Source organism: Sinocyclocheilus grahami, unplaced genomic scaffold (assembly GCF_001515645.1).
Source record: "Sinocyclocheilus grahami isolate Dianchi unplaced genomic scaffold, SAMN03320097.WGS_v1.1 scaffold153.1, whole genome shotgun sequence".
Taxonomy (NCBI): Eukaryota; Metazoa; Chordata; class Actinopteri; order Cypriniformes; family Cyprinidae; genus Sinocyclocheilus; species Sinocyclocheilus grahami.
Genome location: NW_015505332.1, coordinates 1,069,418 through 1,088,740, shown reverse-complemented (window position 1 = coordinate 1,088,740; position 19,323 = coordinate 1,069,418). Strand labels below are relative to the sequence as shown.

Sequence of the window (19,323 nt, the reverse complement as noted above, 5' to 3'; positions counted from 1 at the left end):
ATAATTGTTTAGTACATGATTACAGTGTATAAAAATCCCATGGAATTACTGTGGAGTACCATCACTGTATTCACTGTAGTTTGCTTCAGCTTAGAAAGGCTTAAGTGGAGTAGAGCATCTCTGTTTTTGATATCGTTCAGTGTGTCCATAAACAGAAAGACTTTCAGTGTAGTTTCTGTTTGGATGTTGACATTTTCTGGACATGTTTGTGCTGTGTTTGTCTAAAGCTATTACATGTTCCGATTTATTCTTTTGCAAAGCAGACTGAATTTGATTTACAAAGATAATCATCCTTGTCTTAAAAAAAAAAATCAGGATAAGAGGGGGAAAAAAGCACAAATTTGTGATTAGTTTGGTTAGAGAGTGCTATTTTGTTCTGGCACACAGTTGCACCAGATTAAATAAAAAATCCTCGCAGAGTGTCCACCAATCAGCGGCGGGCTGAAGCATGTAATGCTGCCTCTGTCCCAGAGAAACATCTCCACCTCTGCTCTCCGGGCCCCAGCATGCCTTGTGGCGCTGTGATATCACTCACATCCGAGAGAAGGGCGTTCGTGAAATTCTTCAACACATTTTAGACAATGTTATCTGGGATTTACCCGACTGTCAGTGAGGGAAGATTTGATTTGTGTAAAAACAACGAGAGGATTCTAATGCTGTTAGTGGATTGAATTTCTGGTTCTGTCATCTGCTTGCAGTGGATTTTTGTAGTATCAGTTTGTGTGGCCTCATTTCAGTAAGGTTGTGGCTGACAGTTGAAGGTACGTATACCAATTCTGTTTTCTTCCGTTTAGAGCCGGGAACCCGAAGCCCGTAATTTTGTGTTGATTGCATCGTTATCACACTCTTGCTTATTATGGACACTCAAGGTCTTTTGCTCTCACACCACATTAAGGTCTTGGTGTTATTTTTATGTATTTCTTCTGAAATGGCTTAAAATTGTTTTCCATCATTTAGGGATGGGGATTTTGATCATTTTGCCTACTCTGATAAATCACTCGACTAGCTGTTGATGACCTGGCCTGAAAATCAGCATGTACATTTTTAACCTGAACATTGCTGTTTAAAATATGTAAATATTATTCAATTTATATAAAATTTTAACAAATAATAAATGCAATTATAAACACTGAATAAACTGGGAAAAAAATAATAAACACAAGGGAAATATACACTATCAGTCACTAGCAAAGCTGCTAAAAAAATTCTTTTTTTGAAATTACAGGAATAAATTACATTTCAAAATATATTCAAATAGAAAGAAGTTATTTTAAATTGTAAACTGTTTTTGCTGTACTTTGGATCAAATAAATGCAGGCTTGGTGAGCAGAGGAGATATATATATATATATTGTGACGAGTCGGCTGCCTCCCCCTAATTATCAGCATCACCCCGTCCCTTAATCACAGGATTGGGTGCGTGAGAGAGGAGGGGCGCTGAAATAGCCAGGGCTGGCGGCGTGTGATGGGGCACACCTGAACCGAATGGAGCCTCATCACCGCCGCTGTCTAAATGCTGAACGCCGAGGAGACCGGTCTCTTCCCCGTGCATGCACGCTGGTGTCCTCATGGCTCCAGGAGGGGTGCGTAGAGGGACTCCCGTGCCGCCAGAGTCGTGAGCTGCCGGACCTGTGGTCCGGACGAGAACCGCACCCGTTACACGGCCGTCGGGCCAGGATGCCGGGCCGTCTAGTCCCTCTGCATGCCGTGGGCAACGAGAAGGATGCAGACGCTGGAAGAAGCCGCCGCCCCTCGCGCCCCGGACTGGAGAGGGGAGTGCGTGTGGCCGCCGGACTCCGCCCCTTACCTAGACCCTTCCTTCCTGACCACTGCCCTTCCCTTCACGAACCCCGCAGCACAACGAGGACACCAGATCCCCTGTTTATTTTGGACACTTGATTCCCTTTTTTCTGGACACTTTGTTTATTTTCTGTTAATAAAAGCCTCTCCGAGGCCTGACCCACTGTGTCTGTCGTTTGGTCGTCCCGCCACTATATATATATATATTTTATATATATACAAATTAAGATATATATAAAATGTACATAAAACCCATGGTATTAAAAATGAAATGAAAGAAAATCCATGACATTTTTATTTATTTACTTACATTTTTTGCATTATCCGCAATTCACAATCTGCAGTATTTATCTGCATATATTTTACTATTTTACATTTTAATACTTGAATAATACCACACAGGATGTTTTGTGACTCTACAAGAACGTTTTGTGACTCAAATGGATCATTTAATCAGAGATTAACTGAAATGATTAACTGAAGCATTGCCAGTTGATATGATTCATAGAATTGAATTGAACTAACAGACTCTAATTCTAGCATGATGGTAATCGTTCATATACAGAAGCACCATATGACTATATATGATACACAATATAGTGCTAATCTCTGCACCAAAGTACCACCACAGTAATTTTTTAAAGGGGGAAGTCATAGACTATTTAGGGTATTTTTTTCTGTGGAGTATAGGCTTTGACTGGTCTTAACAGAAAATGCAATATTTAAGAGTGTTTTATTGCAGTGAAGTTTGCTTGCAGGTTGACTAGACAGTGTTAGCGTGCTGGATAATCTGTCATTGAGAAATCTGTGTGCAGAGCTTTGTCCCAGTATTACACACTGAACTACAGCCAACATGGTTAAAAATCTCATGTAAGTGGGTCAGTTCGCAGTGACACTTCCTCTAACCCTCTCTTTCTGTATCCGCACAGCTTTCACACTCTTGGTTAGCTGCAGTACTAATCATGCTAGGGATAAAAAATTGCAGTAGGTTAGTGTGCAGATAGGAATAATGCTGTGTAATATCTGCCCAGCTGTGCTATCAGTGCTTTAGGATGGAGCAGGTGGCGTTAGCAATTAAATGAGCATCTAGTGCAGTTTATTTCATAAACTGGTGTGTGATGTAATGCATTGGCCTGCCAGGTGTGTGTTTGTGTGTGTTCATAGAATTGATGAATAAAATGAGTGAATGGAAGGCAAATCGAAGAATGAAGATGATGTACATCCCAAGTAACATACTTAAGCTATGCTCTAAGCATAAGTACTTCTCAAATAAAGGGAAAGTATACTTTTGGTTGTGCAGTATTATAGGACAGTATCAATGTTATATCAGCAATATTACTAATATTTTAGTATCATTGAGATTTTATTCATATTTTGAATGTTTTTTTTTGTGTTTTAAGTTTTGTGAAAATTTTAGTGATTTGTGTGTTTTTGTCATTTTTATTATTTTAAAAAAATGTCTACTTTTTTTAAAATTCATTTCTATTTTGGTTTACTTATGTTAGTGCATAGATAAATTAAATGTGGCCCTGGAGCACAAAACCAGTCTTAAGTCGCTTGGGTATATTTGTAGCAATAGCCAAAAATACATTGTATGGGTCAAAATTATTGATTTTTATTTTATGCCAAAAATCATTAGGATATTAAGTAAAGATCACGTTCCATGAAGATATTTTGTAAATTTCCTACTGTAAATATATCAAAACTTAATTTTTGATTAGTAATATGCTTTGCTAAGAACTTCATATGGACAATTTTAAAGGCGATTTTCTCAATATTTAGATTTTTCTGCACCATCAGATTCCAGATTTTCAAATAGTTGTATCTTGGCCAAATATTGTCCTATCCTAACAAACTATACATCAATGGAAAGCTTATTTATTCAGCTTTCAGATGATGTATACATCTCAATTTCGAAAAATTTACCCTTATGACTAGTTTTGTGGTCCAGGATCACAAATGACAATGTTGGCTGGGCAAAAATATAATAAGTTTATTTCATACTGACATAAAATATATATATATATATTTTTAAATACTTAAACTTTTTTTATGGTCTTTTTCTGGTGTTATATGTGTGTGTGTAGCTCTAATGTTAGAACTTGTGATATTGGCTAATACTGGCTGTATACTGTCATGTATATTAGGTTCATACATTTAAAAACTGCTGTTCATAACACAATCCCAAACACAAACAGGCGTCTGCTGCACTAGATTTGTGAATGGTGCACGACTGTGTCAGGCTGCTGTTGAATAATGCAACAGGAACACGGCGGCCATAGTAAAACCCCTGAGCGATGATCATTAATCAGTCAGTACATGTACACGCTCAAAAACAGCTCACAGATCGCTCCATACCCTTGAACAGCACACTACAGACCACAGCACCCTGCAGAATAACAGAGAGCTGTTGTTGAACTGTAGTGTTCTTGTTGCAAGATAGTACACTAGCTTCATATGCAGGTCATAAGAACATTCAGTATGTTTAAGTTTGATTTGATATTTGCTGTGATTTGATATTTGAGAAGAATTTGATGAGAAATGTTTGAGGTTATATTGAGATTTAGCTCAGATTAATCAATTTAAGAATTTGACGAGAAATGTTTGCTTAGATTATGTGATTTGAGAAGAACTAGATACACTTTTGAGTTCATGTTGAGACTTTGCTCAGACTGTTTGTTTTCAAAAGATTTTGATTAGGGATGCACGATATATCGGCCACCATATCGGTATCGGCCGATAAATGCAAATTTTTTCTGTTATCGGTATCGGCCTGATAAGAAAATTTGGCCGATATCTTAAAGCCGATAAATAATGCATTATTTCCTTCAGAGACACTTCAGATGCGCGCTGTTCGTTTGCAGCCTATATTTGTTTTCAAAATAATTTGATGTGAAATTTGGTACTTTTTGTATTGGGCTTTTGCAGACATTAAAGAATGGACATGTTGAGATCTCTTTTTCAACTCTAGGAAACATGTCATGTACTGTTTTGTAGGAGAAGCAATTAGAAATAAAAGAAATAAAAGATTTCTCATTTATGATACTTTTTTGGAGAATGGAAGCTCTTGTTGTGGCAGAAGGTGTGTGTAATACACGTTTGTGGATTGGATTGTTAAAGGTGGGGTAAGTGATTTCTGGTAGCCAATGTTGACGTTTGAAATCACCAAAACAAACACGCCCCTACCCCAAAAGTGTCTCGCCCCTATTTTTATAGCTCCACCCCACACATACGTACGCAACCCAGGCAACAATTAGTTCTGTGAAACAAAGCAAAACCAATGTTACACCGTGACTACACCAGACGCGAGTGTCTCGCGCGACAAAATACTATGGAACCCATTATAATCAGTGATGCTGTCTACACCATAGATATATATACATATCTATGGTCTACACTATGGTCTACACTTCCGCTCCTTGAGTGCTCTCCAGTGCTGGAAAGCTGATCCGATATTTACACAGGTCCTACTTCTTGCCTTAAGCCTTCTTTTGTTCCGCAGACATTTTCCTCTTTTGTTTTTTATACGCCATCTCTATCATTCTGTCGTCGCTTGTTTCGGCTAATTTCCGTCCTTTGCACTGAATGCTCTCTCCTCCACATCATGAGTAGACACGCCCCTTATTGCTGATTGGCTACAAGTTTGTTTTGCTATTCAGCCCGAATCAGTTTTCTAAAGCGTTTTTGAAAAATCGCTTACCCCACCTTTAATTGTTAGACCACAGATGTTCCCTTGTTAGTGTAGTGTAATGTGTTAGTGTGCTGTGAAGTCGTATGGACAGAAATCACAAACACACAGATAGGGGAGCAGTGGATGTATTGTATCTTTTCAAGGCTCTAAACTTTACCTTTCAATAAAGACAGTTTTTCCTCCAGCATCTCTCCGGGCTTCCCATGAGCCAAAGCCTCTTATTCCCTCTGAAGATGAAACTCATATGCCGGGGACACTGGTGTCATTTGTCTTTTCCGACACATACAGCCGGCACTGTTGTAACCACATTAGCGGCAGGTTATTTTTGTAAAAACAGCACGTGTTTTAAAATGAGATGTTGCTTGTTTTTAAAAGAAATTGCAGTGAACAGTTAGATGTTGCTGCTTTGTCTGGAGTCAGATGGCACGTTTACATTTGTTACAGGGTTTTGATGCTGTTTTTGAAAGATTGAATATTGTTAATAGCTTGAAGTCTATGTAATGACTTTAATGCCAATGTGAAAGCTTGTTTACAAACCATTTTTTATCATGTAATCCAAAGTATACTAAGAAAAAATGTATGATGGGTCTTGATTTGTTCATCTGGATTTGGATATTGAAATTGAAAATTTGTGGTTTTCTTAAAAGTGGATAAAAAAAATTGAAGACAAACTTTTTTTTTTAATACTAGAAATTTTGGATCAATCATTCATTTATGCACAATAAGACTAGAAATGTATAGGTCAGTTACAATACAAGATTGACCCATGCCTTATTGCTCAAAGTTGAAGACCCAACTCTATGCATGTTCTGCACGACCCCCCTTTCCATGAAACATGTTTTATTTTACTGTTCTGGTTTTAATGCAAGTAGAAAACTTTTTTTTATGAAGTACTCTCACTCAAGGACTTGTTTAGTAAGATTTTACCAGAAAATATTTTAGATTTTGTTAATTAAAAAAAAATCTTGTATAACTGCTTGGTTTTTAGTTTGTGTTTATGTAAGTCTTGTTTTATTCCAACTAATTTTTTGCCATGAAGACAGCCTTAGATGGTGACATGGCAATAAAAATAAATAACTACTACTGTGGGTCAGTTTTGATATTCAGGTTAACAGGGTTATTAAAATTAAAACAATAACACATTTGTTGACCCTAATCTTAAAAGAGCTGGTTTTAGAACCATCTCAAGAAAGCTGGTTTTAGTTGAGCTTGAAATAACTCAAACTGAAATAAAAATGATTAAATAATAAATCGTCCAATCAATGACACTGGTTTAGGAATGTACAGTGTGAAACGTCAGCATATGAATAACCAGGATTAATTGTTAAAAGGATAGTTCACCCAAAAATAAAATCTTTGTCATTTACTCATCTTCATGTTCTTCCAAACCTGTGTGGACACAAAAGAAAGAAGATATTTTGAAGAATGTTTGGAATCAAATTTTTGCTGGTAGCCTTTGACTTCCATAGTGTTTTTTCCTACTATGGTAGTCAATGGCTACCAGCAACTGTTCCTCCAAAAAATTACAATTCTGTCATTAATTACTCACTCTCATTTCGTTCTAAGCCATAAGACCTTTGTTCATCTTTGGAACACAAATTAAGATATTTTTGATGAAATCCGAGAGCTTTCTGACCCTCCATAACAACACAACCACCACATTCAAGGCACAGAAAAGTAGTATTAAAATAGTCTGTAGTTCAACCTTAATTTTATGAAGCTACGAGGATATGACAGCAGCACCACACACATACGTGTTACTCTCGCGAACGTGCAGCGGAGACTGACACAGAAGAGAATAAATTGTTGAATAAAGTCATTGTTTTTGTTTTCTTTGCACACAAAAAGTATTCTTGTAGCTGCATAAAATTGCGCTTGAACCACTGATGTCACATGGACTATTTTAACCATGTCCTTACTACCTTTCTGTGCCTTGATCATGGTAGGACCCTTGCTGTCTATGGAAGATCAGAAAGCTCTCGGATTTCATCAAAAATATCTATATATAAAATATCTGTATCTTATATATATATAAAGATAAATGAAAGTCTTATGGATTTGGAACAAAATAAGAGTGAGTAATTAATAACAGAATTTTCATTTTAGGGTGAACTACCCCTTTAAGGGTATGAGAATCAATTGACAATGTTTATTTTTGGGTGAAGTACATTATGAGGAGTTAGAAATGTAAAAAAAGAAACCAGGATTTTGAATGACCCACGATTAAACATTTCAAGTGTTAAAAGCCCTAAGGTCGATTTTATGTGTCGTCATGTTTCAAAATGTGTCTGCAATGAAGTATTTATCAGTGTTCATGGCTTTACTATATATTTTTTCTGTCTGACAGGAAAAGAAGTCCATCAGCAACCAGGGATCCAAACCAAAAATACGACCAAAGGGAGGAGAAGGGGGAGCGTTCGCAGTATGCCCCAGGGGAGGGCGGCATGCCACGATCGCCGTCTGATTACGGGGCCGGAGACCGCCAGTGGCGCGAAGGCTACGGCCGCTCCTATGAGGATGCGGAGGTAGCGCGGAGTGCGTACCGCGCTCAACGGGGCGGCTGGCACTCTCAGGAAGAGTATCCACCCGAACCCGGATTCCTGCCTGATGGCCCGCCCCTCAGCGAGCACGAGCTCCAGCGGCAGCGGCAGGAGGAGTACCAGAACCGCTACCGCAGTGACCCGAACCTGGCCCGCTACCCTGTCAAACCCCAACCTTACGAGGAGCAGATGCGCATGCACGCGGAGGTTTCGCGATTCAGGCATGAACGGCGACACAGCGACGTCTCCCTGGCGTACACAGAGATAGAGGAGCCCTTGGGGCCCCTGCGGGGTCCCCCCTACTCACCGGGTCCCGGACACACCCACTGGAGGTCCAACCACAGTCCACCCGGCATGGACTCCATCCACAGGCAGCAGCACCTGGATCCTGTCTCGGCCTTAAGGAAGAGTAAACGAGAAAAGATGGAGAGCATGTTGCGGAACGACTCGCTCAGTTCCGACCAATCAGAGTCCATCAGGCCGCCTCCGCCCAAACCTCACAAGAACAAGAGGGGCGGCAAAATGAGGCAGGTGTCCCTGAGCAGCTCAGAGGAGGAACTGGCCACTACACCGGAGTACACCAGCTGTGAGGACGTGGAGATCGAGAGTGAGTCTGTGAGCGAGAAAGGTAATGCAGCTTTTTTATCATTTATATATGTATGTACACTACCATTCAAAAGTTTGGGGTCGGTAAGGTTTATTAACGTTTTTGAAAGAAGTATTTTATGCTCACAAAGGCTGTATTTATTTGATTAAAAATACAGTAAAACAGTAATGTTGTGATATATTGTTGCAATTTAAAAGATTTTGAAATGAAATTTATTTCTGTGATGGCAAAGGCAAATTTTCAGCAGCAATTACAGCAGCCAGTACTCTAGTTTTCAGTGTCACATGATCCTTCAGAAATTATACAAATATGCTAGAGAAACATGTATTATTATTATCAATGTTGTTGCTGACAGTTGTGTTATCAAATAGTTATGCTGCTTAATATTTTTTGTGGAAACTGATACATTTTTTTAAGGATTTTTTTAATAATTAGAAAGAACAGCATTTATTTTAAATGTAATTTCTTTTGTAACATTATTAGTATTTACTGTCACTTTTCATCTTGAAATTGCTGAATGAAAATATTAATACAAAAATTAAATAAAGTTTATTGACCCCATATGTTTGAACGGTAGTGAATGTTAATGCAGTGAAGCTGTATTGCAAATATTTACATGGACGTAACTAGATTATGAATACTTTTAGAATAATGTTTTTTATGCTGATAACCTCTAACTGATGCTGATGTTTCACAGTATGTGTGTGAATGGCCTGTGTGTGTGTGTATAGTCAGGGAGTGTGAGTAGAGACCTCTGGGTGTTTCTTTCAAGAGGAGTTATCGTGTGTGTTTATTGATTATTTCCTTGGTTTAAAATTACTTGTTAATTATTCTCCAACACTGGTGTTCATTTACAGTATGTATGACTTGTGTGAGTTGCTTCCTACCTCTGTATATTTGTATGTATGTATGTGTGTGTGTGTGTGTGTGTGTGTGTTGTGTTCTCTCGGTTGTCCTCCAATGACAGATATTGCTGGGTCTTGGCTCCCTCAGATCAGATGTAATGGGCTGTGTTACATAACAGAGGGATAGCGTGGAAAAGAGAGAAACCGAGAGAGGAAAGAGAGAAAATGATAGAGAAGCAAGGAAGACAGATGATTCTGTATTCTGATAAATATTAAGATATTAATATTAAAGGTGCACTTATTTATCTGGTTTTAAACCTAAAGAAATGAGTATGGCACATGTTAAGATCACATGACTAGCCGAATACTACTTTTTGTCACTTACATGTCAGTAAACCCCCTATTATTAGATGATCTGTTCTGTGTGCAATAAAATAATCATGGATTATTATATTATATTATATTATATTATATTATATTATATGTAACCAGAAAATATTATTTCAATTGTGAAGTATTTCTACATCATAGGACTATTTGTTGTATTGCATTTAATGAAAAAAAAAGTATTCTGATTTTAATTAAATTACATATTACTATATTATATATACAGTGGGTACGGAAAGTATTCAGACCCCCTTACATTTTTCACTATTTGTTATATTGCAGCCATTTGCTAAAATCATTTAAGTTAATTTTTTTCCTCATTAATGTACACACAGCACCCCATATTGACAGAAAAACACAGAATTGTTGACATTTTTGCAGATTTATTAAAAAAGAAAAACTGAAATATCACATGGTCCTAAATATTCAGACCCTTTGCTCAGTATTTAGTAGAAGCACCCTTTTGATCTAATACAGCCATGAGTCTTTTTGGGAAAGAGGCAACAAGTTTTTCACACCTGGATTTGGGAATCCTCTGCCATTCCTCCTTGCAGAGCCTCTCCAGTTCTGGCAGGTTGGATGGTAAACGTTGGTGGACAGCAATTTTTAGGCAGAACTGGAGAGGCTCTGCAAGGAGGAATGGCAGAGGATCCTCAAATCCAGGTGTGAAAAACTTGTTGCCTCTTTCCCAAAAAGACTCATGGCTGTATTAGATCAAAAGGGTGCTTCTACTAAATACTGAGCAAAGGGTCTGAATACTTAGGACCATGTGATATTTCAGTTTTTCTTTTTTAATAAATCTGCAAAAATGTCAACAATTCTGTGTTTTTCTGTCAATATGGGGTGCTGTGTGTACATTAATGAGGAAAAAAATGAACTTAAATGATTTTAGCAAATGGCTGCAATATAACAAAGAGTGAAAAAATTAAAGGGGTCTGAATATTTTCCGTACCCACTGTATATATATATATATATATATATATATTACAGTTTTTTAATGATTTGAGAATCTTCATTAAGAATAATAGGAAATACAAACAAAAGTAAAAGTAAAATGTCTAGATGCATTGTGGTAGTCCAGAAAATAACATCAAATGCACAAAATCCTATTGGTCCAAAATAGCCTTTACTTTGCATTTGAAAAATACAAGTTCTCTCTCTCTTTTTTATTTATTTATTTTTTTTACTACAAGCATATCAAATGCACTTTAATGTATGTATATGTGCCTTTTGTTTGGCAGTTTTCTTTCATATAGTGATGCAGTTTTTATATCCATTCAACTATTTTTGTTCAGGATTGTGGGCAAAAATACATTGTGACAAGCTTGGTGTAATGTATCCAAAAAGGCAAGATTTGCAAATTAGATTATGAGTTTTGAAGTTGCGTGATTGAGTCTGGATGATGGAGGCGGGATGGAGAACTACAGTGAGAACAACTGCCCGAGCCACTTATACTGTATAAGCATCCCGAGGACAAAACCCAGCGTACAGCTCTACATTATTGATGTTCCGCTTTTCCAGGTTTCACAGCCACACTTATAACCAGAGGAGAGGAGTAACGCTTTCTCTGAAGGTCAGGTGGGTTTTAGAGAGGAGGGGAGAGCACATCAGGCCAGATAAGACTGCCTTTCCCGTCAGCTTTATCGCATATGAGAGCCGAGCGCAGTGGAGATACGGCACAGGGATATAGCGTTTCTGCATGATTACAACCAGATAATCAGTCATTCTACTGGATTTCATCATTGTAATATTAGTTCAGCAGATTTAAATCCACACAGTTATGGTGTGTGTATTTTATTTTTTTTGGTAATGTTTTGTAATGATAAAAAATATAGTATGGAATATAGTATGGAAGTACGCATATTCAGAGGCAGTGAGAGGTGGGTTTGGAAAGTGCCACAATGATGCAACCTTCCAATATTGTATATTAAACTAGGTAGGAAAGAATTTTAACATCGGAAAAAACGCTTCTTTAAATACAGCAAAAACTTGGATATCACTTTTGACATCTGATGTCTTTGGACACTGGAACAGATCAACTTGAACTGGTTGTTCTTCTTTGTTTTGTTAAAGCAGACTAGCAGACAGTTTATATTTCAGTCTTCCTGATTGCAGGATTTGACGTTATTTGTTTTGCCTTCTGCCTGTCTGAGGATCAGAAGTAATGAGGTGAAAGCAGGTTACCATGGCATCCGCTTGGCTGCAGGCCTGTTTTCGGATCGGGATAAGCCACTGTGATTGGCTCTCGGCTCGCTCTGCATTCAGACCTGCACTCAAAGCAGCCGTAAAACCTCATACGATTTATGGCGAATTATGTAATGGACCAAACATTTGGGGTGGAGCTTTCCCCTATGACACATTACACATACATGCATTTGATTTATATCTTCTGCTCTTTAAACTGTCAGCAGAAACACCCTGTATCTCCATGAAATGGGATGGCCTGCATTAAAGCTTTGTAAAAACGTTGACGTGCAGCAGGAGACCCTCGTGTGATTTAGTGTAGTGTTCTTTCTCTTTGTTCTTCTCTCTATCGATCAGCAGATGTGCAGACAGAACAAGAGAAAAGGTTTGAAGGAGTCGGTCAGGGTTACATTCATGTTTCAGTACTCTGTGTTCTTAGCAGACTTTTACTAGGTCTGAGTGGTAATTAAAGAGAGATGTGTGTCAATATATTACCCATCATTATTCCAATTTACAGGGCTCAACAATAAGGACCTAGTTTAAGTTTGTTGTTTTTTTTCTGCTTGTCAACTCTTTAAACGTGTCTTCTAGTTAAAATTATGAAACTGGCTAGCATAGATGAGGTTTTGTTGGAAATCGCAAGATTTGCTGATAATCTTCGTAGCACTGAAACTTACAAACCAGTAAAAATACACATTTTTACAGCATTTATGACATTTTTTTTGACGTAATTATTATATAATAATATATAAAAAGTTATATAATATTATTATAATGTAATATAATAATTATAATAATATAATATAATATAATATCATATAATATAATATAATATAATATGTCCGTCCATCAATCCATCCAGGGTATAGAAAGAATTATAATATTTTATTAATGTTTTTAATTAATTGAAAAAAGTAAATAATTGTATTTATTAGTAAATAATTATAACTATATATTTTATATTATTATTTTTTATATTAATAATATTTGATATGAATGTAAATATTTACATAGTAACCATTGTTAAAATTGTACTTTTAAAATGATAAATGTAAGTACAGCACATTAAAATTCATAATTGTTTGAAATGTGTATATTTTTTGACTAAAAATATTGACATAGTGAATCGGGCAGGCATACAGCGCATGCAAATGAATAACATGCATTCATCGTGAATCCACCATTTTCCATGTCATGCCAAGGGGAACCAATCAGATCGCATCTTCCGTTTTGGAAGGCAATGCTGTCCTGTTCGAAACCTTCATGGAGACAAATATCAATATTCATTTTATGATTGCACGCCATGTCACTTTCTTCGGTCTGTGTCTCTCTCTGTTCTCCTGTCCCCTTCACTCGTAGTAAAAACAGCATCAATAATTAATGATCCAATTAATAGTTTACACTGGGTTTTTATTGAGTTGTCAGAGTGATGGAGAGCCGTGCGCTAGCGGCCTGGGAGCTGTGCTCAGGCCTGAATCAGCACTTCCGCCTTCTGCCGAGAATGTGAGTGCGAGAGAGAAATAGATCCCAGAACGTAGCCGCAAAGACCGCTGCACTTACGCTTTCACTACGAGAGAGAGAGAGAGAGAGAAAGAGAACACAACAGTGCTTCAGGAGAATAGCGTGGTGATAGTGGACATTTGGGACACAAATAAGTGGAGTGTGAATGTGCACTGGAATAATTGTAGCTACTGTTATTGTTTGGTCCCAGTTTAATTGGGCCACTTTTGTCATTGAGATAAATGGAAAAACATGGCCTAATTCACTTGGATTACCTGGTTTCACCCGATAGTTCACCCAACACTGAACATTATGTCATCATTTACTCACCCTTATGTTGTTCCAAACCTGTATGTATTTCTTCCTTCTGTTGAACACAAAAGAAGATATTTTGAAGAATGTTGGTAACCAAACAGTTGCTGGTAGCCATTGACTTCCATAGTATTTTTTCTCTATGCTATGGAAGTCAATGGCTACCAGCAACTGTTTGATTACAAACATTTTTCAAAATAACTTATTTTGTGTTCAACAGAAGAATGAAACTCATACATGTTTGGAACAACATAAGGTGAGTAAATGATGACATCAGGTTCTAAATAGTCAAATGGGATGAAATACTTTTTATATAAACCATTTCAACTTTTATTTTTGTATTTCTAGCAAAAATAACTATATCTGATATGCAGTATTCTGTTATATACAGTTATTTAAATGTACTGATAACATAAGATCATGCAATGGACTATTCCAGACTCTTGCAGTTAATTTTTTCCCTGCATAGTTTTCTCAAGGACCAGAGCGTTCAGTGGGTTTCTGTGACTACTGAAGGAATAGCTTCAGGCTTCTTCCCAAACTTCCGCTTACATTTTTTTACGCATTAACTCTCATAATTCTGCTGTTCACTGGTGTTTTGAATAATGTAATGAGTCCCATATGTAGATCAGTTATGTCTGTTATTCATGCTGCTGCATGATTGGTTGCTCTGTTAATCTGAGGTTTAAGACTTGTCTAGCTGATCCTAGGCTTTAAGCTGAGCGCTAGTATAGACTAGAGCAGACAAGATGTTGTCATATACCTATTGCATGGTATTTGATGATGCCATATTTGCTTAATTAAAACTAATTCTATAAAAAAATGTGTTCATTTAAATAAAGCTAAAATGAAATAGAGATATTAAATATTAGCTATTAAAAACCAAAATTAGAAATGTTGACAATAAGGGAATGTTATATATATATATATATATATATATATAATTATAACTAAAATTACCAACTGAAATAAAATACAATAACTACAAAAATACAATAAACACACTAACTAATAAAATTACAAAAGCACATAACAAAATGACTAAAAATGAAAACAGAAATATAAAGATAAAATATCCAAATAAAAATAAAAACTATAATGTTTTCTAAGCTACTAAAATAGCACTTTTGATAATATATCTGTTGTTACATTTAGATGTATGCTGGATCTAATCAAGCCATATGTGATGTTATATTTGGACAGCGTCATATTTGATCTGATCAAGCACTATGTTATATTTAATGGTTTTATATCTGATTATGATGTCATATCGGTTGACGTCATACTTGATGATGCCATTTCTAGTGACTCCATTTAGTGTTATACCAGATTATGTTATATCTCTCCAAACACAGGAACGCAGTTCGGAGTTTGCACTGACTGCATTTTAAACTGAAGCCAAGTCAGGCAACTCCGACACTGTGTGTGTGTGTGTGTGTGTGTGTGTTTTTCTTCAAGTTAAGTGTATTACAGCCCAGTCCCAAGATCTTTTCAGATCTTATTAGTCAGACGTAGAAGATAGCGACTTCAGCCAAGTTTCTTTGAGCAGTGCAAATGTTTGATCTCTTCTGTAATTTTGTTGCAGTTAGCAGGGGCAAGTCGTTGGTTTTCTTGTTCCTTGCCTGAATTGTCATAGTTAAGTTGCATAAATATGGCTATGAGTGTAACAATAAATGCACAGTAAGCGTGAGTGTAAGTATGAGTGTGACTAACGCGTTTAACATTATGACTGAGTGAATTTAGTGTCTCTTTTCCCCACATGTCTGTTTTCTTTGTCCTCACAAACTACTTCTGCTGTCTGCTGTATGTGTGTGTGCTGCGATTGTGTGTGTGTGTGTGTGTGGCACTCGCAGGAGATTTGGATGGCCACTGGTGGGATCATACAACGTGGCATAGCAGCGATGCTTCCTCGCTTCCTCCTTCCTCCATGTCTTTGGTGAGACATGTGGAGCCTAATGTCTCACCTCTTTCTCTCTCTTTCTGGCTATTCTCTCTCTGTCTCTCTCTCTCTCTCTCTCTCTCTCTCTCTGTCACTCTTTGTCATTTCATGGTTCTTTTGATTTATTTTCACTTCTGCATGTTTTTTTTTCTTTCTGTTTTTATCCCATGTCTGTAGGGGACAGTCAAAGGGGAAAAAGACAAACTTTTGAGCAGTCACACACCTTATCTGAGGGCCAAAAGAAAATGGTGCGCTTTGGGGGCCACTCTTTGGAAGAAGATGCTGAGTGGTGTGAACCCCAGGTTAAAGACTCGGGGGTTGATACATGCAGTAGCACTACCCTAAACGAGGAGCATAGCCATAGTGAGAAGGTACTGGTACCTCTCTAGCCTGCATTGCTTTGATTTCATTTGATCTTGTTTTGTTGGGAACTTTTCATTTACTTCATTTTGTTCCATTTTCACATGGTCTTTGTTTTGATGTCGCTAATATTAGGTCAGATTTTCTTTTTGAATGTTACAGGGATAGTTTACCCAAAAAAAAGAAAATTCTGTGTAGTTCCAAACCTGTTTGACTTTCTTTTTTTCTCCGTGAAGTGCAAAAAGTGATATTTTGAAGATGCCCAAGCTGCTATTTTCCATAACATAAAAGCAGACAGTGACCAAGGACTGTCAAGCGCCGAAAAAGAAAATGATTGTTTGACTTTTATGCAATATTTCAGATCTTCTGAAACTGCACTACCATTCAAAAGTTTGGGGTCACTAAAATTATTATTTTTTTTAATTAATACATTTATTCAACAAGAACTCATTTAATTGATCAAAAGTGACCGTAAAGACTTTTAGAATGTTACAAAAGATTTACATTTCTTTTGAACTTTTTGAACCTTTTTTTATCAAAGAATTCTGAAAAAAAAAAAGTATAATGGTTTCCACAAAAATATTAAGAAGTGTAATGATGCTGAAAATTCAGCTTTGCATCACAGGAATAAATTACATTTTAAAATATATTAAAATGGATAACAACTATTTTAAATTGTAATAATATTTCATAATATTACAAATTTCACTCTATTTTTGATCAAATAAATGCAGTCTTGGTGAGAATAAGAGACGTCTTTCAGAAACACTGAAAAACCGACCCAAACTTTTAAACGGTAGTGTTGATTTCTTTGAGAAACGGACTGAAATTTAAGTTGCATTCACATTTGTCTTCCTTTGAATCTCTTACTTTTAATTTGCAGTTAATAAGTAATCTTGCACATCACGTTTAGGCATGTGACTCACAGGAACTAATGTATGGAAAAGAGCTTCATGGACATTCACCGTTTGTGTTCCATGGAAAAAATTAAGTTATATGGGTTCAGAACATCATGAACAATTTTGATTGAACTATCCCTTTTTCTAAGTTTTAAAAACGTTTTTCCTGAGTTTTCAATTTCTGTTCTTCTGTGGCAGTAGCTGGGGAGCCTCTTGCTTGCTCTGTTATCGTTTGCTTCTTAGCTGCAGCTGCCGTAGTCGACATAGCAGCGAATCACTCCACCATGTGACTGTGTGTTTTGTCATGGCACTTAGAGAATGTGGGTTCCCCCGTCAGCTGCATGCCCTCTCAGCCTCGTGTCTTATTGCCGCGGTAGGGCCCCGGGCCCCAGATCCCCCCACTGGTTGGAATCCTCACTCCGTCCCCCCTTCTCCCACACGCTCACGCTCCAGGAGACTCGCTCCGAAACACACGCTCACTCGCTCAGAGACGACCAGCCAGGATTTGTTTTGCCACAAAGTTTGTTTTTCTTTTTTCCCTTTCCACTGTCATATTCCTTTGCTCTCTATGTTATGGGTCACTGGTTTCCACTGTTTGTGTTCGTGAGCCTTTCCATGCTGTTCTCCTCGCTTTCAGTTTGAACATCATCTGTTTCTTCTTCCATTATTGGGGCTTGTGTTTGCTGGATGTGGTGCTGGGGTTTGGCTGTGGTGATGGAAGCGGGATCTGTCGCCATGGGGGGCTTTTCTCTGCATGTGATGGGTGCATGTCACTCCCTCAAGATCACACAAACTCTACACCACCTAGAGCCAAAAAATTATATTTATGAAGCATTTATGAATGCTCTGGATTCAGTACATGTTAAGCTGTCCTAACCTAACATTCAATTTTTTTTTACATTTGAAAGAAATGTATACTTTTATTCACCAATGATGCATTAAATTGATCAAAAGTGACAGTTAGGACATTTATAATCTTTCAGATTTCTATTTCAAATAAATACTGTTCTTTTGAACTTTTCTGAAGACTCCTGAAAAAACCCGGTTTCCATAAAAACTGAGATATTACACAGCAGTTGTCAACATTGATAATAATAAAAAATGTTTCTTGAGCAAAACAAATATCGGCATATTAGAATGATTTCTGAAGGAACATTGACACTGGAATAATGATGCTGAAAATTCAGCTTTGTCATCATAGGAATAAATACATTTTTATATATACTGATTCAGAAAACATTGTGAAAAATGATTTTTCAAATTTGCAAATAAAGACTAATAAAGTACAATTTATGAGAAAATACCATTTCAGTCCTTTTACTTAAATTTCCACATTTAATTCAGTGCGTTACTTGCCGTTTTTTTTATTTGTTTTTTATTATTTGTGAAATTTGCTATCAATATCTGGGTAAAAATTGTTTCAAATTATTATTATTTTTTTCAGTGCAGTTAATTTCTAATAAATGCATCCTTGGTATGCATAAGAAACAAAAACATAAAAAAATGACCCCAAACTTGTGAAGTATAAATGACTTCTGCATGATGGGAAATGGAAATTTATGGGGTAAGGCATTATATACGGTGGCCGAGAAGTGCAAAGCAAATCACAATTCTGAAAACAAAATAACAAATTACAAACGCAAATGCAAGTCTAAAAAACAAAATAACAATTCAGAAAGCACAACAACAATTCAGAAAACATTATAACAAGTCAGAAAACACAATGACAAATTCGAAAACAAAATAACATGTCAGAAAACACAAAGACAAATCCGAAAACAAATTAACAAGTCAGAAAACACAACAACAAATCAGACAAACCGGAAGAAGTAGGTATAGTTTGAGACAGCGCCATTGGTTTGGGATTACTCACCGCTGACTGGACAAGACATCTGTCAATCAACGTATACAGGGAAGAACCAGCCGAAGAACAGCAGAGTCGTGGTAGAAAGTTCGGAGATGGTATTAAAGTAGCTCAGTTTAAATGTATTGTATGAATTTCCCTTACTCTGGAATAAAAAATACGGGGTGTCTATTTATATTTAGTTAAAAGTGGCCTATTAAAAAGCAGCTCCAGTGTTGCAGATGGATAAGTGTTAGCCCTTGGCTTTTTGACGTGATCGACCCGGGTTCGATCCCACCTTTTGCCAAACTTTTTTTTTCTCCCTTTTCAAATCTCGTATTAGCAATGGATTCTGTTTACACTAAGTGAAAATAGCAGTATTTTTTAGCAATATGTATTTACACTAAGTGCAAATAC

At 36.9% G+C, this 19,323-nt stretch overlaps 1 protein-coding gene across 1 annotated transcript in view; it reads left to right on the top strand.

The window, feature by feature from the left end:
- LOC107592505 (regulating synaptic membrane exocytosis protein 2-like) overlaps positions 1-19,323 on the top strand; it is a 167,598-nt gene that overhangs the window by 63,831 nt on the left and 84,444 nt on the right. The window contains exons 4-5 of the mRNA XM_016282038.1: positions 7,838-8,658; positions 15,982-16,175. Of these exons, the coding sequence (XP_016137524.1) occupies positions 7,838-8,658; positions 15,982-16,175 (1,015 nt within the window). The remainder of the gene's footprint in view (positions 1-7,837; positions 8,659-15,981; positions 16,176-19,323) is intronic.